The sequence below is a fragment of the Microchirus variegatus genome, assembly GCF_963457635.1.
Source record: "Microchirus variegatus genome assembly, chromosome: 3".
NCBI classification, from domain to species: domain Eukaryota; kingdom Metazoa; phylum Chordata; class Actinopteri; order Pleuronectiformes; family Soleidae; genus Microchirus; species Microchirus variegatus.
In genome coordinates, this window is record NC_139804.1 from 2,401,743 (window position 1) to 2,428,689 (window position 26,947).

The 26,947-nt window shown below is 40.8% G+C and overlaps 1 protein-coding gene across 1 annotated transcript; it reads right to left on the reverse strand.

The window, feature by feature from the left end:
- Window positions 1–232: 232 nt before the first annotated feature.
- On the reverse strand, window positions 233–26,684 carry LOC310925354 (uncharacterized protein; the record flags this gene model as incomplete). The annotated part of the gene is made up of 21 exons (XM_083887297.1): window positions 233–2,430; window positions 2,596–3,288; window positions 3,382–3,456; window positions 3,573–3,724; window positions 4,781–4,994; window positions 5,737–5,882; window positions 6,026–6,133; window positions 7,743–7,825; window positions 9,106–9,250; window positions 9,365–9,467; window positions 10,471–10,620; window positions 10,730–10,811; window positions 11,751–11,828; window positions 11,948–12,070; window positions 12,942–13,034; window positions 13,154–13,291; window positions 13,425–13,511; window positions 20,491–20,575; window positions 22,374–22,468; window positions 24,154–24,265; window positions 26,596–26,684. 21 exons carry the CDS (start codon window positions 26,682–26,684, stop codon window positions 233–235), a joined length of 5,049 nt encoding a protein of 1,682 aa, XP_083743423.1.
- Window positions 26,685–26,947: the final 263 nt, after the last annotated feature.

A 26,947-nucleotide genomic window follows, 5' to 3' on the forward strand; every position in this document is an offset into this window, starting at 1 on the left:
TTCCCTTTCAGCTTCTTCAAAAGCCTTTGCAAAAACTTTAAAAGTCAGCCAATCGCGGCCACCGTGCGGCTCCCGCAGCACTGGCCTCATTTCACACTGAATTTAGCAGCTCCTGAAGGTAAAAACACACACACTTTCAACACAACAGTCTGTTGGTCTGGCAGAGGATAAAGTGCTGTTCTCCTTTGGCCCCGATGTAGAATCAGATAAAAAAACAAAACAAAAACAGTGGTCAGAATCCCTCGTAGAGCCCGGCCTCTGATCGCACAAACCCTTCTTGGCCCAGAACTTTGGACAGCAGTCTGTGGCCGTGTGGCGACACGCAGCCTTGGCCAGGTAGAAATCCGCCCGTGGCTTTAGCGGATCTGGTGGGTTTAGGTCTGGGCGCGGCGGCGTAATACTCCTTCGCGTGGTCGTACTGCGTGGGCCTGACTTTGGTGCTCTGAGTCCTTCTGTTGAGCTGCGACGAGAAGGACCCCAGGTGCTCGGGGTCTTGCGGGGATTTGGCGTGGTAATGGTAGTAGTGGCGATTCTCTCTGGTGCTCTGCGAGCGCCCGGGTCTCCTGAGGATGCTGGGTTTCGCAAAGCCAGAGTAGCTGTTGTTGACTGCGTTGGTCGCGGTTAATCCGGCCTGCTCGCGGCTGCGTGTATGGCTTCTGTCTTTGTGCTCCGCGCTCTTCAGATTAGAGACGTCCCTCTCGGGCAACGAGGGGATTTTGCGGAGCGGCGGCTGCCGCGCGGAGCTTTCTTTTACGTGAACGCGCCGCGGCGGTCCTGGTTCTGCCTGCAGCTGCCTGGTGTCCGCCTGCTGAGGCGTCGGGGACGTCGGGGACCTAGCGACGGTGATGTCCGTGGAGAGGAGGCAGGCGTTCCCTGGGTCGGACTTGCTCCTGGTGTGGATTATGTCTCGGCTCCCCGCGTCCGTGGGTGAAACGGGACTCTCGTCATACGGAGACGTGGCAGGATACGTGCTTTTACTTCTGGATTTGCTCTCCTGCCTGATCGGTTGATAAGCGACTCCCTCGAAAGCGTCTCTCGCTTCGTAAACATTGGCGTCCCGGCTCACGGGAGCGACGCGCTGTGGCGAGTAGTTGTAGTAATCCGACTGTTCCCTCGCCTCCCTGTTGTGCAAGGTAAACGCCGGACTGTGTTGTGTAGCTTTCTGCCAGCAGGGCTCTGCGTAATAGCGCGCGCCGTCCATCGGATTGACGTCGGCGAAGGCGCCGTAACGGGGGTCCGTTGCGCCCGCGTTCTCAAACTGAAGCCGAACTGGGTGGACGCCGCTCTGAACCAGCCGCTGATACGGCGCCTTGTTGCTCGGCTTCTGCTCGACGTAAAACACGGTGTCCGGAGCGAGCGCCTCCGTCGCCGCCAGCTCGTAGTGACTGATCTGCGGGGCGTGGAAGGAGCGAGCCCTCCTGATGGCCGGATGCCCCACCCGACCTCCCGACCCCTGCCATTGCTCGCGTTGCCTGTGGCCACCGCCGACGAGGCGCTCGTCTCTGTGGTAACGGACGTACTGCGGCGACATGGGCTGCCTCAGACCCAAAGAGTTGTAGTGGCTCTCAGAGTTGTGTCTGAACAAGCCCTTCGGCCCTGAAAGGTGATGCGGCAGAGCGTCAAAGCGAGGGCAGTGAGGCGTCGGCGTTCGACCGCCGTGAACCGGCCAATGTTGAGGAGGAGGATGATGATGATGATGATTGCCGTAGAAGTCCTCGACCAGACCCAGAGGTCTGTCCTCGTCTGGGCTGTAGCGGTGGTTCGAGGAGAGCGGCAAAGGCCGAGGAAGGACCACCTCGTCCACGGAGGAAGGCATGGACGTCTCGGCCAGAACGGCGCGGAAGTTGAAGACGTTGGACGAGTCGGTGTTCACGTAGACGGGGGAAGTGGTCGGGCTGTGGGCTAAGCACGCGGGCTGAGTGGGCGTGGAAACGCCGACGCTCTGGTAGCAGAGATCTCCCCGATCGACACCTCCGAGCCGTTTCTCCTCCCCGCCTTCGTCCAGACTCCCCGATCCGAGTGGGCTGACGTTGGGCGTGTAGTTACTGGCGCTCTGCCGTCCGTCAGCGGCCTGCTCGGTGCAGAAGTGTGCGGCGGGGATGTGAACGGGGTGAGGGCAGAAAAGGCTCTCCGCGGGGCCGTGGGCCGACGTTTGCCACTGAGGAATAGACGGAGAGACGCGGGGGCTGCCAAACTCCTCGGGGTAGACTTTGATATCGAGAACAGAAGGACGCGGTGGCCTCTCCTGAACGTGACAGGCCTCGTGCATGCGGACGGCGGCGTGCGGCGGGAGGTTGTGGTTTCGTCGTTGGGAGCCGATGGTCGCCTTGTGGGCCGATTCCGCCAGAGCCAGGGCCAACTTGCGTGCGGCGCTCATCGAGGGAGGGTGAGGAAGGAGAACAGACACTGAACTCATAAGTCTATCTGTTCCTGGGGAGGGATAAGACAAACAACGCTACAGTATGACAGGACAAACAGAGCTATGGTAAGACGTGATGGGACAAGACACAGAAGCTTTCATAAGAAACTACAGAGGGACTTTAATTTAAATAAAACTATAAACGGCAATGTGTGACGAAAAGGACACGGACTGACCTGGATCTGGCAGGTTCTGTGCCGACTGGCTGAGGTCGGTCAGGGCGGACGCTTGGCTCGCTGTGCTGATGGGACTGCAGTGTTGGTAGGAAACTCTCGTCCCTTTAACTTCGGCTAACGGAGCGTCACCTTTAGTCGCCGGGGGACAAGACGAGGGTAACGGCGGCGAGAACGTGGACGCGGCCTGAACGTCCGCTTGCGTCTTGAACGACTTCTTCCTGAGTTTAGGAGACAGCTGCTGCTGCTGCTGCTGCTGCTTGGTGGGAACCTTCTTGCCTACTTTACCGAGCACCGGGCTACTCTCTGGAGACTGAAAGCCGCTGATGTTGTTGTTGTTCAGGGAAGAAATTGGCTCCGATTCACTGGAACAACCTGCGCTCCTTCTCAATTTACTGGCGCCGCGTTTCAGACCCGGAGTCGCTGCCAGAGGACTGCACTGGAAGGACATGGGGTCAAAGTCCAGCGTGGAGATGCCGGCAGCTGGCGGACAGAGGTCGAGCTCGTCCTCCTGGTGTGGAGGCGACGTAGCTGCGGCAGTGGGGCCGGTATCGGCACCGTGATGAAGGCTCTTGTTCGGGGGGTGGAGTTTGCTCTGGTCGTTTTTACTTTTGGCACTTCTGTGGAGGTCGTCGTTGGCAGAAAGGGCCTCGCTAACGGAACGAGGTCTGAGCGGACGGTAACTGGGAGGTTCCCCTGGGAGACGAGATTTAAAAAGAAACACACGTTTAGATGAAAACAGTCTAGCTACCTCCACAAATACACTCATGACTTAATCCAGCTGATCACCTTCCATGTTGTGCAGAGAGGTGAGGGATTCTTCACTTTTGGTGGAGCGTAATGTGCCGCTGTCCCCTCTTCCACCTGCAGATTGTTTTAGTAAAACCATGAAACTCAGCACACATCATCGTCAAAGACGACTTAAGGAGTGGACAGAGAATAAACGAGGCTTTGTTTGTTTCCGTCATTGTAAAACAGACCTGGCAGTGCGATGCTCTTTATCTCATTAGGCTCGCTGGGATGTCGCTTCAGTTTACGCTTAGACAAAGAATGGGACTTGCCCAGGTGGAAAAACGAGAGCCAGTTCCCCACGGGAGACTTCTTAGCCTTAGCGGGAGGACGCTTGTTGATGCTGCACGGAGACAAACCAGAGCAGGAATAGAAGAATTTAAATGACGAACACAAGGGTGGCAGCTAATGAATATTTTGGTAACAAAAATAAAATTTTTAAGGCTTAAATTAGTGCTGTCAAACGTTAACAGCGTCAACATTAGCGCACATCGAGTTACCATGACGACTGACCGGAAAAAGGCGCGCGTAACGTCATGTTTTACGCTGTTAAAATGAGTCTCTAAAGTAACTCTAACCTTTAAAAACAGAGGCACACATACGCAGTACACAGGTACGCTGGTTATTTGTTAGTGCTGCTCTTTTCCTTTAATAAACAGACCGCTCCAGTTCCACTGTAGGCGCACTAACGGCGCTAAAGTAGCTAAGGTAAACATGACGTCATGTGCGTCTTTTTCCGGTCAGTCGTCATGGGAATGTGTCATGCGCTAATGTGCGTTAACGTTGACGCTGCTAACGCCATTTACCACCGTTAACGGGTTAGTGTGCCACAGGTACGCTGGTTATTTGTTAGCGCTGTTCTTTTCCTCTAATAATAGACCGCTCCAGTTCGACTGTAGGCGTGCTAACGTAGCTAACTGGTATGGTGCCTGGACTCCGGTGTCGCAGCCTCTTTTTCCGGTCAGCCGTCATGGAAACGCGTCATGCGTTAATGCGCGCTAACCTATTGCACATCGCTAGCTAAAATAAATAGAGAATATGAAATCTTCACAACAATCTCAGATTAATGAATGAGTTGAATGATAAGTAGTAGAAAGAACACGGCTAACTTCATGGAAGGGTTTGTTTTATATTTAACTTCATGGTAAAAAAAAAGACCAAGATTACCGGAGAAAACCTCAAGAAACTCAGATTTGAAGAACCATTTACAAGCGTACAAACATATCTTTTAATTCAGCACAGATGCTACCATTGTTAAGATTAAGATTATTAATGAAAGTGCTACAAAACACTTGCTAGCTACCTCAACGAAGCCAACCTGTACCTAAATAAAGAAATGTTCCACAAAAAAACCGTTGCAGATTTCAACCGACGACAAAGCCATAAATTGTGCGTCTACCTCTCCATCGGCAGCTCGATGACGGTGTGGAACTTGCCGAGCAGAGCCTCCGGTCCCTCCCCGACCTCGATGTAGTCGCTGTGGGTGAAGCTCGGCGTGGTGGCCGGCGAGCTGAGCTGCGCCTGCGTACGAGCCTGAGCCTCCTCCAACGACAGGAGCTTCGTGGACGGCGAGCAGATGAGCAGCGACTTGGGCCGGGACAAGGTGTTGTTACCTGAGAGAATATTACACATTTATGTTGTTTTTCCAGATATTAATGTTTTTGTTGTTGTTTCCCATGAAAACAAACCAAACTTTACTCATAGGTACTATTCCTAACCTATTTCCTATAACCTAATTCCTACCGATTTTTAGAAAATGGCTGATAATTAATTACTATTTTTCTTCTCCACCTGATAAAATACGACTGTTTTATGATAACAAATAATACGAAAAATGCTTAACTTTAGTAGACACTAAAAATGTTTACTTTTGGATGGAAAAAACTGATTTGGTGCTAAACAAATAAAATTAAACTGAAATAGAAGTAACATTTATGAAGTTTCTTGCACAAATTGGCTGATTAATAATTAAGAATGGGCCAGTGCTGATATTTAAAAATGGTGAGCAGTCGTCTACTTTTCACAAGTTTAAAAATTCATAACAAATCATTCATATAAATGATATAGAAGTCCATAACTGTTTGATCAAAAAGTTGAAAAAAATGTTGGAACATAAATTTGCAAATTCTTGCCAAATAACTTTGCTTTTCCTGGAAATGCAAAGTTTCCAAATGTCAACTGTTCAAAATGTACAAATTTACCCAATCCCATAGCAAACTTTCATTAGCTGGTGGCGCAAAAGCAACATCTGCAGTTTGAAAATTCACAATTTGTGCCGGAAAAACGGAATTTCTGAGAGTATTTTTGAATCTATATCTGTGTGATTTCCTGCCTCGTGTGATGATGACGACGTACCCGTGTTTTCTCTGATGATGGCGTTGAGTTTCGTACTGAACAGAGCCTCAGTGTTGTTGAGGATGAACTCCACCACCACAGACTGGATCCTCACCTCCATGAACGCCGCCGTGCCGCTGAAACAGGCCGACTCGATCTGTCTGGACCTGGACAACGATACGAAAGACGGACCTGAAATCACTGCAGCCTCATTTCACAACCTCTGCACCAACTGAGACGTGACCCAGTTCATCGTCAGAGGAAACAGGAGGAGGAGGAGGAGGAGGAGGAGGAAGGAGGAGGGAGTCACCTGAGGAGGTTTGGAGCCCAGACGATGGCCAGGTTCTTGGTGTGCATGCTGGTGACGGAGCTGAACGTGGCCAAACGTGACAGGTGTCTCATGAGGAACTCCAGAGTCCTGCAGAACACAAACAACACAACAGTGAGACTATTTCATTTATCAATTATAAATATTTTAGACACATTCAAGATCTTGGGGTAAGGGTTTAAAGGTTTTAAAGATCAGACTAACACTGTGTGATTAGTTAGAAAGAACATTTAAAGATTTCTTTCCAATCTAAACCCACTTTATTTATTAAAAAGCACTTTAAAAACAGCAAAGTGCTGCAACAAAGAGAGAAAAAAAACAAAGGAGACCTAATAAAAATAAACGGGTCATACAATAAAAAGTTTGTGCATGTATAAGATCGGTCTTAATACATTCAAATAACGTTTTGTTTTTTCTTTAATGGAAAAAATTAAGAAATTAGTCAATGTTAACTTTTGTGATTCTCTAGCGCCACCCTGAGGCGAGCAGTTCAAATTAAGGCCAGAATATGTGATCGTATATAACTCAGTAGACAGAGAACCACTTTAACTTCATATAATCGGGGTGTTTTTTTCTCCTGTTTTAGTTCTGTGTCAACAAGAGTCTGACAAAATAAGAGTTGTGTCGTCAGAACTCGACTTTCTGCGCGATTTTAGACAAATCAAATACACAAATCACATTCAAATCAATTATCAAATCACATTTAAGAAGCTGCAAAATCTGAAAAAACGACTTAAAACAGATTAATATTGATTCAAATAGTTGTTTTTTAACTGTCCCTTTGACAATAAACTCCTCGTGTCTTAGAGAAACAGTGATTCTTTGTGTGGTTGATTTTGTTGCTGTGACGTTGTCGGCAAAAAAGGAATTAAGTCAGTCCAATGTCCATAATCTACTTAAACTTCCAAAATCTACTTAAAATTCCAAATTTTACTTAAACTTCCACAATCTACTTAAACTTCCAAATTCTACTTATACTTCTAAAATCTACTTAGTTCCAAATTTTACTTACATTTACAGAATCTACGTATAGTTCCAAATTTTACTTAAAGTTCCAAAATCTACTTATATTACCAAAATCTACTAAAATTTCCTAAATCTACTATCAGTTCCAAATTCTACTTACAATTCTAAAATCTACTTAAACTTCCAAATTTTACTTAAACTTCCAAAATCTATTTTAAATTCCAAATTCTACTTACAATTCTAAAATCTACTTAAAGTTCCAAATTCTACTTTGGAACTTTTTGGTTCAGTTCCAAAATCTACTTAAAATTCCAAAGTTTACTTAAAGTTCCAAATTCTACTTACAGTTCCAAATTCTACTTACAATTCCAAAATCTACTTATAGTTACAAATTCTACTTACAATTCCGAATTCTAGAATTCATTTCAAAGACATAATTCTCCAACTGTGTCACAAACATTCTTCTCCAATAAAGACAAAATAAAAAGCTCACATCATGACTCAGCTAAAATGCTGTGGCTGAATTTTATATAGCGAACATTCTTCAAACCTCGATGTATGAACATGATTCTGAGATCTGACAGTGATTTTATAAACAGTGTCTTAGTGATGACTCGTCATTAAACCTGTGTAGCTTTGTTACAGAGTTTTGACACAGAGCTTTTTCCCCTTTTCTAAGAAGTCAAACACTTCCACTTGTGTCCAGCAGGGCGCAGCAGTGAGCCGCACTGACCTGTAATGTGGCGGCGGCAGCTGCTGGATGACGTTGTGTATTTTGACGAGCCTCTCCTCGTCCGTGGCTGCAGACACGGCCTCCTGAGAAGAAGAAGAAGAAGAAGAAGAAGACACGGATCGCGTCAGCGAGTGACAAGCAGCTGTTTCTGCTGAAGGTTACGTAATAATCCTCGTCCTCTCTCCCCTCTTTTCATCCCCCTCTCTTTTATATTCACAGCAGCTCGTGTTTCTGCTTTAATCTGCCGTTTGGCATCAGCATGAACGACCCCCTGCTGTTCCTGGAAACACCAGGAAAAACACAATGACCCCGTTTTCAGCAGGACTTTATAATAAGCTCACAGTTCAATGTCTTTGTATGTCTGTTATCACAGAGGAACCAGGGACGGCTCTTTGCTGCTTTGGTTCTGCTCACGTCTTACAGTTTATGTTCCAATATTTAAATCTGCAGCGTTTAAATTCATTCACGATAACCTTCATGTCAATATTCCCTTAAGTTAAGGACACAATCTTCACTTAAGTCGACAGAGTCTGCTCCAGTCAGCACGAGCTGGGAAAGTGGTCATGACAGGTCGTTATAGTAGACTAAATCTACTTTAACTTTCAAAATCTACTTTAACTTTCAAAATCTACTTTAACTTTCAAAATCTACCTTAAGTTCCAAATTATAATTATAATTGCAAAATCTACTTATAATTCCAAAATTTACTTAGTTCCAAATTTGACTTATATTTCCAGAATCTACTTATAGTTCCAAAATTTACTTAAAGTTCCAAAATCTACTTAAAGTTCCAAAATCTACTTAAAGTTCCAAATTATACTTATAGTTCCAAAATCCACTTACAGTTCCAAATTCTACTTATAGTTTCAAAATGTACTTAAAGTTCCAAATGTTACTCTTGGTTCCTAAATCTACTTATACCTCCAACTTTTACTTAAAATTCCAAATTCTACTTATAGTTCTTAAATCTACTTAGTTCCAAATTTTACTCATATTTCCAGAATCTACATATAGTTGCAAATTTTACTTAAAGTTCCAAAATCTACTTATATTACCAACATCTACTAAAAGTTCCAAAATCTACTTAAAGTTCCAAATTTTACTTAAAGATCCAAATTCTATATAGTTCCTAAATCAACTTATAGTTTCAAAATCTACTTAAAGTTCCAAATTTTACTTAAAGTTCCAAATTTTGTTTAAAGTTCCAAATTTTACTTATAGTAGCGTAACACAGACGATGAAACAGTTGTATTAGCGTTATCTCACATCCACAATCATTCTCTTGAATATTGTGATTACGGTAAATTCTATAAAGGTTGTCGTTTACTTGATGGTGATAAGTGTGAGTTTCTCTGGTTCTTACTGAGAATCTGTCGTAGAGCTGGTAGGTGAGCAGAGGGTTGGGCAGCTCTCTGAAGTAGAGTTTACAAAGAGAACCCACAGAGTGGATATCCTGTCTGAAGACGTCTCTACTCAGGTCTGGGATCTGCTCAGAGTCAAACTCGTGCCTGGACACACACAGAAAAAACATCATTAGATACTCATTAAAGCTGCTTTACATGAGGCACACCGAGTGTTTTCTGTTTCAGATCAATAATCCCGAACAGAACAGAAACACACACCTCAGTTTCTGGATGTTGGAGGAGATTCCAGATAATCTGTAGATTCCGTCCACGACGCCGAGCTTCTCGATGAAATCAGCACAGCTCTTCACCACCTGTGGGACTGCAGCACAAAACACACAGTCATTAGAAAACTATATAACACTGTATGAATATGTGACTAAAATCATCAAATAAATCCTGCATACTCATTTTAGCCATGATATTTTTAAATCTATGAACATAAAACTTTACTAAAATGTTGGAAAAATACTGAAAAGTTGTTCGAGGGCACAAATAAATTCTCCTGCGACCGATCTGGAGGTCTCAACCCAGTGAATCCAGTCTGATTTATTTAGGATATTCAGTATTTGAGTCATTTTAAATATATATATATATATATTTTTTTTTTTTAAGCATTAAAATTAGCCTTTTCATTATTAAGGACAGTGTTTTTCTTGACCCAAATCACAATATCAGTCCTGAAAAGAGCAAATTGTCCACAATATAGAAAATATTTAACAGACGTGTCGTCATTTTGAATTAGCAAATTAATATTTTTTTAAGCTAATTAATATTTTTTTTAATTCATAATTGAATCACAACTTCATTTCAGGCACGTTATTTAAAACATTTACACATGAATCTAAACTGAAATGTTAGAAAAATTCAGAAAAGTTGATAGAGTCACTTTAAATTATTTTTAGGGGGTTTTAAAGCTTTAAAATAGGCATTTTCATTATAAAGGACAGTGTGAAAGCAAATATAGCAAACAATTTCATAATTTTAAATGAATAATTTCCATGAGATCATTAATAATTGAAGTATGAGTTAATTTTAGGAATGTTATTTCAAACACATTAATCTTTAAAATTTCAGGACATTTGTTTGGGGGCCAAAAATAACTGGGCCCCCAAAAATAACGGGGTCCCGACCCAGTGTTTGGGAATGACTGATTTAAGGGATCCAAAATCCAGTGGGAGAGCCACTTTAAAAAATATAGTTCTTTGGTTTCAAAGAGTTAAAATAAACCTTTGGATTGAAAAAGAAGAAGAAGGTAATGACAGAGTAGTGTAGCAGTTGTGTAGTGTCGACATGTTTGTGTAGCTGCAGTGACAGTGATTCACCCTCGTGTCCTGAGTTGTGCAGATGTTCTCCTAAGTCGCAGCCGAACACTCGCTCCCTGAGGATCCCGCGCTGCCTCAGCTTCTGCGGCGGCGGCCGAGACTTCATGAACGACCTCAGGAACGTCACCAGCTTCCCGTGTTTCTTGCACACTGGAAATGGACGTAAAAAAATGAAAATAAAACAAGGAAACCGTCGCTCCCACGGATTGTTAATTTGAATTTTGGGGAGATATTTTTTCGAGGAGACGAAAGCTCTCACCTGGCTTTGGCACTGAGCTTTGAACACTTGGGGGAATCTTGTCATTTATCAGCTCCACACAGTCGCAGGGGAAGAAACCGACCTGCAGGGGGAGACAGAGAGTCACGTCACGCTCCTGTCGGGGAATTAAAGCTGTAACCGTGTAAATTTTGTTAACAAAAAAACAAAAATTTTGAATGAATGAATGGATTTCAAAAATTCATTCAAATTATTCCTTAAGAGGTTTGCAAATATTTTCAACAGATCCTTTGTCAGGGTGATGTCGACTATTATGATGGTAAATTTCAAGTATTTCCGAGATCCTTTTTTTTTTTTTGAGACTAAAGTCAGCTCACTGTCAAAGTGCATCAGGGCAAGTACATCATTTCCTGAATTTAAAAAATGGTTAAAATTATTCCTTAAGAGTTTTGCAAATATTTTCAACGGATCCTTTTTTAGGGCAATGCCGACTATGATGATGGTAAATTTCAAGTATTTCCGAGATCCTTTTTTTTTTTGAGACTAAAGTCAGCTCACTGTCAAAGTGCATCAGGGCAAGTACATCATTTCCTGAATTTAAAAAATTCATTAAAATTATTCCTTAAGAGGTTTGCAAATATTTCCAACAGATCCTTGCTCAGGGCGATGCCGACTATTATGATGGTAAATTTCAAGTAATTCCGAGATACTTTTTGTTTTTTTGAGACTAAAGTCAGCTCACTGTCAAAGTGCGTCAAGAGGTTTGCAAATATTGCCAACAGATCCTTGTTCAGGTTGATTCCGACTATTATGATGGTAAATTTTAAGTGATTCCGAGATACTTTTTTAAATTATTTTTGAACAGTCAGGTCACTGTCAAAGTGCATCAGAGCAAAAGGATCATTTCCTGAATTTTATCACCAAATCATCTGAATCATCATAATATTCAGTAATTTAGATTGTCTCGATGCAGAATTGGATTTCTCAACATTTGTCAGACAGCAGCACGTCCTCATCTCATCTCAGATCAGATCTTCTCTGGACGGTAAAACTTGGTGTTTACCTGAAAGCCGTGTTTCCCTCTCCACCAGCCTGTGTCTTCTTTAGGAGGCATGTCGATCACTGACACGATGTCTCCAACCTGCAAACACATCATCGGACAGCAAAAAAAAAAAGTCCATATTTACAATATATCTACAATAGATAAAATAAGGATAAAATAACTTCAAACACGTATATATGTCAGAGGTCAGAGGTCACCTCAAAGGTCAGCTCGTCTGTGGCCTGGGCCGTGTAGCGTTTGGTGACGTGAGCGGCGGCGATGGCGGGGACGTTGATGGACGCTTCCTCGGTCACGAGCAGATGGTTCCCTTTGTTGTCGATCTGAGGAAAACAAACGTTTTAAAGGGATTAAAGAAAATTAGAAGATCGTTTAGTTCTAGTTTTAGTTTAGTAGTGTATATTTTATTATTCCACGCGTTGTTCAAAACAAGAATCAGGCGCTGGATGATTTGTCGAGAAGAGATTTTTGATTAAAACCGGGTCTGCTTTACGAGACGTCCACTGTCCCTGATTTATTCAATCTTATAGACGTCTTTTAAAATCTAGCAAAGAAGAGACTCATTGTGGGGTTTTTTTAAGTTAATTTAAAAATATGTAAAACTTCACAGTTAGAAAAAAAAAACCACCATATTAAAGTGCATCAGGGCAAATAGATCATTTTCTGAATTTCAAAAATTCATTAAAATTATTCCTTAAGAGGTTTGCTAATATTTTTAACGTATCTTTGTTCAGGGCGATGCCAACTATTATGATTGTAAATTTCAAGTCATTCCGAGATACTTTTTGTTTTTGAGACTAAAGTCAGCTCACTGTTAAAGTGCATCAGAGCAAATGGATCATTTCCTGAATTTCAAAAATTCATAAAAATTATTCCTAATGAGATTTGCAAATATTTTCAACTGATCCTTGTTCAGGGCGATGCCGACTATTATGATGGTAAATTTCAAGTCATTCCGAGATACTTTTTTTTTTGTTTTTTTTAACAGTCCGCTCACTGTCAAAGTGCATCAGAGCAAATGGATCATTTCCTGAATTGAAGCTGCTTTAAGAGACGTCCACTTTCCCTGATTCCCAATCTTGTAGACCTCTCTTAAAATCTAGCAAAGAAGAGACTCGTTGTGGCTTTTTTTTAGACTTAAGTTAATTTAAAAACATGTAAAACTTCATAATTAGAAAAAAGCAGAAGCGATACCTCCATCCACGTCAACACCGGCCCACAGTTGATCTTGTTGTCGGCGATGACGGAGAAGCGCGACAGATACGTGGCCAACATCTTAGTCACCGACTGAGAGGGAAACACAACAAAGAGAAGAAGCTCGACTCAACAAAGACCAAACCTGAGTTTTTACGTCGCTGACAAAGCGACGTAAAAAAAGAACTGAAGAGAAACAAACGAACAAACACCTCCACGGCGTCCTTGAACGCCTCGTATCGCGGCAGCTCGGCAAGTTGAGAGTAGCGACGGTCGTAGATGCACAGATGAAGGTGTTTGTCCAGCACGCGGAAGTCTTCGTACGATCTCTTCACCAGCCAGTTACGACCCTGACGAGGGAAAGAGATTTAAAAATAAACTAATCCGTTTGTAAATATGTTTTATTTGTTTTATTTATTTATCTTTGTTTCAGCTGTTGTTGTTTTTAAAGTGCTTTATAAATAAAGTTGGATTGGATTGTACCTGGCAGGTGATCTGAATCAGGAAGAGCAGCTCTTTGGAGTCCAGAGCGGCCTTCGGTCCTTCACTCTGACCGTCTGCGAAGGCCAACTGCAAAGGAATTCAGTCATTTTACTGATTTTAAATTCACTTTTGGATTAAAAAAAACTGAAGCTTTAGCGTCGTTGATCGAGTTTCTGAGAAAATTAAGCATTAATCTCATCGTCTCATTCATTTATGTCAGAAAATGTTTCCTAAACCTAGAAATGATGACTTTCTCAATCCAGAAACCAGAAAAAAAATCACATTTAAGAAGCTGAGATGTTTTGATTATTAAAAAGTGACAAATCTTCAAAACAAACGCTTAAAAACTAGAATGGGAATGAAAAATACACTTTCAGATCATATTTATGAGGTTCTGTAGAAATAAAGAATAAAGAGTTTTGCAAATATTTTCAACAGATCCTTGTTCAGGGCGATGGCGACTATTATGATGGTAAATTTCAAGTCATTCCGAGATACTTTTTGTTTTTGAGATTAAAGTCAGCTCACTGTCAAAGTGCATCAGGGCAAATGGATAATTTCCTCAATTTCAAAAATTCACAAAAATTATTCCTTAAGAGATTTGCAAAAAATTTCAACAGATCCTTGTTCAGGGCGATGCGGAATATTATGATGGTGAATTTCAAGTCATTCAGAAATACTTTTTGTTTTTGGACTAAAGTGATCATAATATTCAGTCATTTTAATTTTCTCAATGCAGAATTGGATTTCACAAAATTCGACAGGCAAAAGCAGGATGACCTTATCTCGTCTCGAGATGTTGTTTTAATTATTAAAAAGCGACAAATCAGCAGAACAAACGCTTAAAAACTAGAATGGGAATGAAAAATACAATTTCAGATCATATTTATGAGGTTGTGTAGAAACTCTGACAGAATAAAGAATCATATTTGCTGCTCTGCCAAAGCATCAGTGATCCACATTCTCACTTCACGGTAAATCCTGCAGTATAAAAGTACATAATAGAGAATATATATCAGCACTTGGACGAGCTTCAGAGGCTTCTTCTCCTCACTCATATTATATTTGCCCTCAAAACTGCGACGATCAAACGTCTCTCTGAGCTTTTTTGGAAATAAGTTGATTGACGTTTGTAGGAGAAACTTCAAAAGGGAAGCTCTGGTTATTTATAACTGCAGTTACACAACGACCCAGAAAACACTGCAGCGAAACCACAGAAAACCACGTTAAATAAGTCAAAGAGCTTTTCTTCACTGTGAGGATTTGTCCAATCCCAGACCGCTGTAGTAAGTCGTGAGCGGGGTCAAAGGGCAAAGGGATGATGATGGCGATGATGATGATGAGGGTCAGACAGGAAATTGCAGATAAACAAAATGCCCGCTTTAACGAAACAAACAAATAGATCGCCGATGTTATCCTCGCGAAAAACACGACCTCCGCAGTTTTTAAATCATTGTCAAAATATGAAATGTGTCTCTTTAATATATTAAATACTAATTTAGTTGCTCCACCCCCCTCAGTTTGCCAATAAAAAAGGCTGCTAGCAAGCTAATGCTATCTACCAAACAATGTGCGTGTCAACCAAACACAACAGTATTTTTTTAAAAAAAGTAATAACGAGCAGAAACTGACAACAACAACAACAACAACATTTCACAGTAAAATCTGCTGTCTGAAACTTTTAAATAACAGTAGGAGTAACGTTAGCATCAGGCTAGCTAACCTGACTCATTGTCCTCTAAAGTGGCCGTAGATTCAGGTTCAGGCTTTTTTTAAAAACTCACAAAAAAAAGTGTTTTTTCGTTTCACCTCGATTCTATGTTTAGAACGGTGAAGCATTAGCATGCAGCGCTAATGAAGTGCTAAAATACACAAACCAGACGAGCAGCAAGATAACTTTCAACAACAGCAACAAACAGGATGAATTTTACTGGATTTTATTCGTTTTCCAATAAAAAATGACAGACTTTTACACTTTTTATTAGCAAAAAACTAATTTTTTTCCGAGGCTACACAACAAAGTTGTGCGAACTGACCGTCACCTGCTAAGCAACTCCAAACTTTAGCATCTCCTGCTAACTCTGGCGTATTTACATGAACGTGATATTCATTTGTATGCGCCGTTTCGTTCTAAATAAAACATTAAATCTGATGAATATTAAACATTATAATGTGAGGGGGAAGAAGCTAAAGTCATCACTTTCTCAATGAAATCCAGGAAAAATCCAGCTCAAAACACCAGCATAATCTTATTTATTCATAAATACACAAATCCATAACCACTGAATACGGCTGCAACTGGTGAATATTTTCATTATCAGTCAATTCTTGAATAATTTATTTGATTTTTCGGCCATAAATATTCAGAAAGTGCCGTCTGCCAAACCTCAAAACTTCATACAGAAATTCATACACAAACCGAATATCTTCACTTTACCGTCACAAAACAGCAAAGAAACCAGACAATATTCACATTTAAGAAGCTTAAATCAGACGGAAAAACGGCACCAAACGAATGAATAAATGATCTAAAACAGTCCCAGATGGATCTATTAAATGGCTGAATCATTGATTGAGCAGACCCTACCATGCACACCTTCTCGTCTGCAGCCACTAAAGCATCTCAGATGTCCGTCTGCAGCTGGAGGACGAGTCTCCGTCTTTGTCTTCAGCTTCAGCTCAAAGCTTCTCTGAGGTCAAACGCTGACATTTTAGTCGCCTGAAGGTGAAAAACGCTCGCTGACAGGACGTCGGATCATCACCACGACGACGACGACCACGCGCTCACAGCTCCATTCACACCAGGAAATATGACAAGAGGATGCTACGCTACACGCTACACACACACACACACACACAGCATCTCATTCTCCCCTTCCTGCCTCCCTCCTCATTCAATCTCCTCCTCCTCCTCCTCCTCCTCCTCCTCCTCCTCCTCCTCCTCCTCCTCCTCCTCCTCCCTTTACTCCTTTCTCTGGTAACAAAGTGGGTTTGGCAGTTAAAGGGCTCGATCAGCACACACACACACACACATTCTTGTACTTGCTGCATACTGAGGACTGGGTTGCTGACAAACTGAGGACCAGCATTTCCACTTTATAAATCAACACAATTACAAATATCTACTGCTGGTTGCAGTACCATAACATGTCTGCAGGTGGAGCCCCAGAGCAAAAAGGGCTGGAAAACTTTTTCGATGTTTTTTTTTTGTGGTAATTTTTGGGCCAAAATTGAAAAAAACGTCATACAAAACGCTGTCGACCAAAATTAAAAAAAATGTTTTGACCAAAATTTAAAAAAAAAATGTTGACCAAAATTTAAAAAAAAATGTTGACCAAAATTTAAAAAAAAATGTTGACCAAAATTTAAAAAAAAATTCACCAAAATTTAAAGAAAAATTGACCAAAATTAAGAAAAAAAAATTTCACCAAAATGTTAAAAAAAATTGACCAAAATTAAAGAAATACATTTTGACCAAAATGTAAAAAAAATTTTTTTTTGCCAAAATTAAAAAAAAAAAAATTCACCAAAAATGTTTGGTCCAAAATTTGACAAAAACGTCGTACTAAACTATGTTGTCAAAATTTGAATTTTTTTTTTTTTTTTTGACAAATTGAGTATAGCATGTTATGGCAACCTAAGTAAGATTTCAATTAAAACAAAGTGAGGACCGGCCAAAATGTCCTCACTTCGTAAAAATGACCTCACTTTGTTGGTTAAAAACCCTCACTGGTCCTCAGTAGGCTGCAAGTACAAGAACACACACACACACACACACACACCGTCCATCACACAGAGAGGATTAAACCTCTCGGGAGATAAATTGATGACGCTTCTTAGCCTCACAACCGTTCTCATTCATTCCGGTCTCGAGGCGAGGAGACGGATTATAATCTGGAGAAGGACCAGGACAGACAGACACAGACAGACACACACACACACACACACAGAGTGTGTGTGTCCTTGTGCCGCTCACTGTATGTGATACATGAGACCTGACAACACCTCCCTCCTCCTCTTCTCTCTCTGCTGCCGCCACAGCCTCTCAATGTACAGACGGGCCCAAATGCATCATGGGAAGTAGCCATTAAAGGAGAATAATCCCAATATAAGATTAGGTCAAGAAATGAATCAGAAATAGTCATTTTCAGAGGCGTGAAGGCAGGTGGCAACATGAACAATTTCACCATATAATCACTATATCATCTTATTTTACTTTAATATATATATACACACACACACATGTTCTTAAACATAAATGTATGGACTCGTCTGTCCTTCATAGACCGTTTGTGACATTAACATAACATGAGAACTATATAAAAGAATGTTGTTTATATAACATATTAAAAGAATTAGATTATGCTGACGTGTTACTAACTTGTGTTTTCCTGCATTTCCTGCTTTGTTTTGCGTTGGGGGTCATTGTTCAGTTTTCCCTCCATTTCCCTGACCACACCCACTTCCTGTACATGTTAATTTTGGTTACATTAGATTTGGTTAGGTTAGATTAGTTTAGGTTACATTTGGTTGGTACAAGTTGGATTAGATTAAATTAGTTTAGATTTGGTGAGGTTGGGTTGGATTAGATTAGGCTGGGTTAGATTAGGTTAGATTAAAGTAGGTTAGATTTTGTGAGGTTAAATTAGATTAGATTAGGTTGGGTTAGATTAAATTAGGTTAGATTTGGTGAGATAGGTTATATTAGATTAGGCCGGGTTCAGTTGGATAAAATCATATTAGACTTTGTGGGGTTAAATTGGACTAGATTAGGTTTGGTTGGGATGATTTAGATTAGGTTGATTGGGTCAGATTACGTTGGGATTAGGTTGGATGGGATTGTTCGATTTTGTGAGGTTAGGCTGGGTTGGATGGGATTAGGTTTGGGGTTAAAACCTTTGAATTTTGAGTTCGACTTCAGTTGTTTTGTCTGCTTCTCCTACAGAATATTTGTAATGAAAAAGCAATAATATTAAGACCTTTTGTGATTGTTATTGCAGGATTATCATGTATGGTCCCCTCTCTTATGGTGTGTCTGATTCATGTGTGTGTGTGTGTGTGTCACATCAGCCTCATATTTCTTTTCCAGCTCAGTTTCTCTCTGGTCCTGTGAACATGGTTCAAGGTCAGACACAGTTGTGTGTCTCTACTGTCACAGCAGAGAGAAGCTGAGCTCATCCTGGGATTTAAAGGCACAGTTCAGGTGTTTTTTGACCCACATCTGCTGTGATAACACACAGCACATCAACACTGCGTTCTACCTTCAGCTAACCACTGTTAGCAAAAGCAGTCGATAACATAACAAACGCTCCACTGCTGTGCATATACAGCACAGAGCGAGTCTGCACCAGCCACGCCGTCCTTTGTGTTGAAGCTAAGCTACACAGGCAGCTCATATCTGCCTGCAGAGAGACGACTGTCGCCCTCTGCTGGCCACAGAGCTGAACTGCACTGAGGTGATTTCCACACATGAATGAACGGCCAGTGTTTGTTTTTCAAATACTGCCGCTCGATAACACAATCGACGAGATTAACGACCACACGGACTTTATTCAATAACAACTAACTCTAAAATTGAAAATATAAAACTACTAAAGATTGATTTAAAAACACACCACTAACTACACTGTATGATACAGTACTAATATAATGAAGAACCAGTAACTACTTTATCTGTAAATCTTTTAATGTTATACATATTTTTAACAGAGTGACGTATTTTTGTGTTTTAACTTGTTAAGATATTGCGCTCGGCTTTTTCTTCGTCCACTCTCGTCTAATCAGGACAAGGCTCGTTGTCTCAGGCCCCGCCCCCTTTTATAAACGTCAGTGTCAGATTTCACTACTAGACCACGCCCCCTGCACTGCTCCATACTTTCCACCTGACGGAGTCCGAAATACGGTAAAATCGCAAAAATCTGAAGTCACTCATGAATGAGTGTTTCCATGAATGTTAAAAGTCCGATTATAGTCAGACTAAGACAGTTTGTTTTTCTGTCACATAAAGGTCAACAGGAAACAGATGGAGAGATATAGCGCCACCTACAGAGGTGGAGTCAGACGTACACATCCAATAAATCCAGTTTCTCCTCCGCATGCGTAATCTGACTCACCAAATAGTCCGATTCCTTGTCTTAGTCAGACTATGACAGCCTTAACTCAATTATGAAGCAAAACACCGACATAAGCTCTACATTTACATCTACCGTTCAAAAGTTTGGGCTCACCTATACAATTTCTGTTGTGTTTTCCATTAAAAGTCAGACTTTTATTAATCAAAAGAGTTGCGAAATGAATAGAAAATATAGTCAAGACATTGACAAGATTAGAAATAATGATTTTAAATCAATATAATCATTTTGTCCTTTCGTCAAAGATCCAGCAAAACTGTTTTCAGCTGTGCTAACATCATAGCACAAGGGTTTTCAAGGGTTTTCTCATCATCCAATAGCCTTCTAACGCCATTAGCAAACACAAAGTAGCATTAGAACACTGGGAATGGACCTCTATACACCTATGTACGTATTCCATTAAAAACCAGACGTTTGCAGCTAGAATAGTCGTCGTTATAGCTAGTGCTGGGCATGCTAACCCGCTAACGGTGGTTAGCGACGTCAACGTTAACGCACATTAGTGCATGACGCGTTTCCATGACGACTGACAGGAAAAATACCCACATGATGTCACGTTTACTTTAGCTACTTTAGCTCCTTTAGCGCCGTTAGCACGCCTACAGTGGAACTGGAGCGGTCTGTTTATTAAAGGAAAAGAGCAAGCGCTAACAAATAACTAGCGTACCTGTGTTACGGCGTATGTGTGCATCTGTTTTTTTAAAGTTTAGCGTTACTTTAGAGACTCGTTTTAACAATCGGGGAGTGGCGTAAACATGACGTCACTTTTTCCCGTCAGTCGTCATGGAAACACGTCATGAGTTAATGTTGACGCAGCTAACGCGTTAACGTGCCCAGCACTAGTTTTATTCATTGAAAAAAAAGTGCTTTTCCTTCATGGACATACATCGAGTTTCACTCTGCTGCGTAAAACAGCGTAAACAGCGTTTTCTCACCTGAACGTTGCCAAAGTCGACAGTCTCATAGTGGAAGTGAGCGCACTCCTCCAGCCTGGGGAAGTGTCCTCTGGGAAACGTCAGCCTGAAACGTTCACAACAACAACAACAACAACAACAACAGTAAAGTGAGTGAAATGTGATGATGGAGAGATAAAAGTCAAGTGGAAGAGGAAGACGGAGATTAGTCGTTTAGTGTTTCAGAGCTGGACCATCTCGTCTTTCTCTCGTTTGTTTGTCAGAAATGTTAGAAATTAGGGTTTTCTCGGGACAAAATGTCCTTGAAATATCTCTGAAATAAATCTGAAATCTGAAATTCAAGTAAAAACGAATCAGAACTTCAATCCTTCTCTAAATCTTTGATTTTACTGTTGGACTAAAAAACTTCATTCTCGTCACTTTCTAACATTTCATCACATCACTATTTTATGTATTTAAAGAGACTTTTGTCTAAACTATTTAATTACATTCCACTTCCTCTGTATTTTTAAATGTTTGACTAAGTAAATAAAACAATAACAAACTATAACAGGGCTTTTAATACACCTGTAAAGTAGATATTTACACAGAACATGGAGCAGATTACTTACAAAATGTATCCATAGTTAAACTAATAAAGGATTATCTAATCTAATCTTATCTTAACATAGCTCGACTAGAACAAAATAAAGTAGATCAGTTTGAATGAAACAGATGACGTTACTGTTTCTCTGCTCCTCAGACTTCAGATTCATTTACTAACTCTTAAGTCCTTAAGGACAAAAACGTCCACTTTCAAAAAACTCTAGATTAATAGTATTTTCTGCTTTTTTCTGCATAAATCTGTTAAACAACTTCAGCTCTGCTCAAAACTACCAAACATTCAATTATTTTGAGGATTTGAGCCAGTTTAACAATTTAACATTTAACTTGATGTTTCTCTTGTTATTTATGAAAAACACACACAGTCTTGGATATGTCAAAGATTAGCAAAAAATATTGACTTTGTCGTATTTTTAGTGTTAGTGTAGCATCATATTTAAAAATTTACTCCCCTCTTAAGTCATTAAGGACAAAAATGTCCACTTTCAAAAACTGATCTATACATTTTACAGATAACTAATTTGTATGAGCTTTTTTTTAGTTAATTTGATCAACTTCAGTCTTCAAATGCAGTATAAAATATATAATAATTATCAGGATTAACCCTTTAAATGCCAGTTTGATTACATGATGATACAATCTGAAATGAAAAAAAATGTTCCATATAATCCATCATTTATTTTTAAATAATAATAATAATGATAAAAATAGTCTTGGATTTGATGAAAAAGATTTGATGCATTATTAGTTTTTGTGTCAGATTTAAAATTTACTTCCCTCATTTTTAAGAACTTAACTTAAAAACTGCGAATACAGATTCTTTCTTTCTGCTTTTTTGTGTTAAATATTTGAATCAACTTCAGTCCTGATCGTTTATTTAACATCTTAAGCTTTTAAAGTTGTACAATTGCTTTTACATTTCAGTCTGAATGACTTTATTAAAAGGTCCTAAAAAGTCTTCAATTTGGTTTTGAAGAACCCTGATGGAAGAAAAGTGGATTTCACTTTTAGAAATACATAACATTGCTCTTGTAATGATCCAAAATGAAGCCAAAACATGTTCTAGAAGGGAACAAAAAGTTAATTTCCTTCTTCTACACTGATGTGAGTGTCAGCTGCATCATTTTAAGGCCGACCTGGATAAAAGCCCTGGTTTACAGCTCATTAAAGCAGTAGCAGCATCAGCATCAGCAGCAGCAGCAGCATCAGCATCAGCATCAGCATCAGCAGCAGCAGCATCAGCAGCAGCAGCAGCATCAGAATCAGCATCAGCAGTAACGCAGTCAGAGAGAAACTCTTACTTCTTCATGTTCTTGACCTTCATACTGGCCGTGCTGACGCAGGAGCGCAGCAGAGGCTCGGCAGGATGCTCGCTGATGATGTCATCACTCCTCGCCTGGTAAACACACACAGAGTAAACATCAGTGTGAGTCACAGAGAGACTGTTTTTAAACAGATATTACTGTTAAAAACATCCAGAAATGCAGAATTTATAACAACATAAGGTATTTTTACATTTGAAAGGACCAGTGTGTACAATTTAAATTGTATTTGGAAAAAAGAACATAAAACAACTCAGAACTAGCCTTTTATATTTAGATCAGGATGCAGGTCATCTCTTCAGCGGCCATTTTGGACCACTGTCTTTTTACAGTAGCCCAGAATGGACAAACTGAACATGTTTTTGAGTTCTTTTTTAATGCTAACTGGAAGCTACATAAGACATAATAACACTTAGAAGGAAACGTTAAGGCATGTCGCGTCTCCATGACGACTGAACGGAAAAAGATGCATGTGACGTCATGTTTATATGCCGTGGCAGCAGAGTCCAGGCACCGTTCACCAGTTAGATCTCTTAGCGGCGGCATTAGCCCGTTTAGCACCGTTAGCGTTAGCCTACAGTGGAACTGGAGCGGTCTGTTTATCAAAGGAAAAGAGCCGCGCTAACAAATAACTAGCGTACCTGTGTACTGCGTATGTGTGCGTATCTGTTTTTAAAGTTTAAAGTTACTTTAGAGACTCATTTTAACAATCGTGAGTCACGTAAACATGACGTCACGCACGTCTTTTCCTGCTCATTCGTGTTCTTCTGCCTCAGGTCATTTTACGACTCATCATCATCATCATCATCATCATCATCATTACATCACTTCACATTCCACGAGTGTGACTCATCAGTACCAGTCAGTTCAGTTGTGAGCAGAGATCACACACACACACACCTTTATCACCCTGTGTGTGTGTGTGTGTGTGTGTGTGTGTGTGTGTGTGTGTGTGTGTGTGTGTATGTGTGTGTGTAACTGACAGAGGTCATGTGACGGTCACAATGAGGGGAACAAACAAACAAACAAACAAACAACCTGGAGGACGAACGGTGACGCCTCTGTCACTGTGTTCACTTTAATCACCTGTGTGTGTGTGTGTGTGTGTGTGTACCATGGCAGTGTGTGTGTGTGTGTGTGGGGGGGGGGGGTGTACCATGGCAGTGTGTGTGTGTGTGTACCATGGCAGTGTGTGTGTGTGTGTGTGTGTGTGTGTGGGGTGTGTGTGTGTGTGGTACCATGGCAGTGTGTGTGTGTGTGCGTGGGGGTGTGTGTGTGTGTGTGTAGTACCATGGCAGTGTGTGTGTGTGTGTGTGTGTGTGTGTGTGTGTGTGTGTGTGTGTGTGTGTGTGGGGTGTGTGTAGTACCATGGCAGTGTGTGTGTGTGTGTGTGTGTGTGGGGTGTGTGTGTGTGTGTGTGTGTACCATGGTAGGGTGTGTGTGTGTGTGTGTACCATGGCAGTGTGTGTGTGTGTGTGTGTGTACCATGGTAGTGTGTGTGTGTGTGTGGGGTGTGTGTAGTACCATGGCAGTGTGTGTGTGTGTGTGTACCATGGTAGGGTGTGTGTGTGTGTGTGTACCATGGTAGTGTGTATGTGTGTGTGTGTACCATGGCAGTGTGTGTGTGTGTGTGTGTACCATGGCAGTGTGTGTGTGTGTGTGTGTGTACCATGGCAGTGTGTGTGTGTGTGTGTGTGTGTATACCATGGCAGTGTGTGTGTGTGTGTGTGTGTGTGTGTGTGTGTGTGTGTGTGTGTACCATGGCAGTGTGTGTCTCCTCTTGTTGTCTCTTTTCTGAAGGATTATTCTCACTGTTGTGTTGTTGAGGTGAGACGTCGTCTTTGTCGAGGTCAGACGACGACAGAACGTCTCTGTGAAGAGAACGAGAGGAAGATGAAAAGACTCAAAAAAGAGAGAAAGAAAGACAAAATGAGAGAAAGAAAAAGACAAAAAAGAGAAAGACACAAAAAGAGATAAAGAAAGACAAAAAAATATGAGAGGATAAATAAAAGAAAGAGAGATTTTGACCAAAAGAGAAGACAAGAGGGAGAGACGGAGGAAAAAAAGGGAGTAAAAAGAAAAAATAAAGACAAAAAAAGAGAGAAAAATTAGAGAAAAACCAAGGCAAACATGACAGAAAGAAACAAAGAGTGAAGAGAAAAGGGAGGAAGAGAGGATAAGAAGAGGTGAAGACAAAAAAAAGATAAAGAAAGACACAAAAGACACAAAAAAGAGAGAGAAAAAAGACAAAAACCAAGGCAAACATGACGAAAAGAAAGAAAAAAGGAGTGAAGAAAAAGGGAGGAAGAGAACGACAAAAAGAGAGTTCAAAAGAAATTTAGACAAAGAAATAAAGAAAAAGGAACGAGAGTGAATGTCAACAACATGACAAAAGAGACGAAAAGTCTCAAAAAAAAGAGAAAGAAAGACAAAAGACAAAGAGAAACAGATCACAGTAAAACACCAACATGATCACATACATGTTCCCTCACAGTTTCCTGCAGTTTCTTTAAAATGACACCAGAGGGCGCAAGTGAGCGGACTGAATTTACAACATGAAATCATGAAACTGCACCAGAAAACATGGTGTTTAAATCATCATCATCATCATCATCGTGACAGTATGGAGAACTGCAGTAAACTCATCTCAGATTACAGATTAGTGTGTGTGTGTGTGTGTGTGTGTGTGTGTGTGTGTGTGTGTGTGTGTGTGTGTGTGTGTGTGTTTGATAAAAGACGATTCTCTCACCAGGGAAAACCTGACATGAAACACGACTCAGGGAAAAGTGAGGTGTGTTTTCATGTCAACGTTACAGAGACACAGAGACACAAAAGAGGCGGAGCTTCGTCACAGTGATTCAGCAGAACGAGGTCGACGATATTATCAGTACGATATATATTGCTATAATCCGATAACGTCTGTAAACTGTAGATCAGCAATAAGATCCGTCACATAACGACTAAAACTTAACGTATAGTGACTTAAATATCGTGATAATATCGTATCATGACTTAAATATCGTGATAATATCGTATCGTGACTTAAATATCGTGATATCGTATCATGACTTAAATATCGTGATATCGTATCGTGACTGAAATATCGTGACAATATTGTATCGTGACAATATCGTATCATGACTTAAATATTGTGATAATATCGTATCGTGACTGAAATATTGTGATATCGTATCATGACTTAAATATTGTGATAATATCGTATCATGACTTAAATATCTTGACAATATCGTATCGTGATATCGTGTTGCGACTTAAATATCGTGATATCATATCGTGACTTAAATATTGTGATAATATCGTATCATGACGATATTGTATCGTGACTTAAATATCTTGACAATATCGTATCGTGACAATATCGTATCATGACTTGAATATCGTGATATCGTATCATGACTTAAATATTGTGATAATATCGTGTTGTGACTTAAATATTGTGATAATATCGTATCGTGACTTAAATATCGTGACAATATCGTATCGTGACAATATCGTATCATGACTTGAATATCGTGATATTGTATCATGACTTAAATATTGTGATAGTATCGTGTTGTGACTTAAATATTGTGATAATATCGTATCGTGACTTAAATATCGTGATAATATCGTATCGTGACAATATCGTATCATGACTTAAATATTGTGATAATATCGTGTCGTGACTTAAATATCGTGATAATATCGTATCGTGACTTAAATATCGTGATAATATCGTATTGTGACTTAAATATCGTGATATCATATCTTGACTTAAATATTGTGATAATATCGTATTGTGACTTAAATATCGTGATAATTAGTATAATTAGTAATAATAGTTTTTTTGGGTCCACAAAACATCAGAAAATGTAGATTTTTGTCCACAAACCAAATTTAATCCGTTTTAATGATTTCTTTGTTCTGTGAAGCAAAGAAACGGGAAAATATTCACATTTAAGAAGCAGAATCACAACAGTCCACTGTGTGTCCTCGCTCTAAAAGACTCTGTCACGCTTCTACAGCATCAACTTTACTTCATGCAGCGTCTCATTCACACACACACACACACATTATGTGGCTTTACATAATCCACATCAACTGACATGATGATGATGATGATGATGATGATGATGATGATGATGATGAGGAGGAGGAGGAGGTGGAGGAAGAGGGGATGAAAAAAAAAACAACAACTCACCCTTCAAGGACGTCACCACTTCCTGGTTCCCCCCGGGGTCCTGAAGTGGCGTTTTCAATCACCGCGGCAACCACGCAGCCAGCCTCCATGATGCTGCTTCACTGCAACAGCCTGCTGTGGAGGAGAAACCACAGCCAGGGAGAGAGAGAGAGAGAGGGAGAGAATCAGAGAGAGAGAAGGAAGGAAGGAAGGACGGAAGGAAGGTGGGTGGAAAGGAAAAGAAAAGGGAGGGAGAGACGATTCGAGGATGAGTTTCAATGCAACGACAGACGCTGGTTAACGACGACGAGGACGAGGACGAGGCTGCATCGAGACTCCAGAGCTGTGATGATGAACGATCACGTCACAGAAG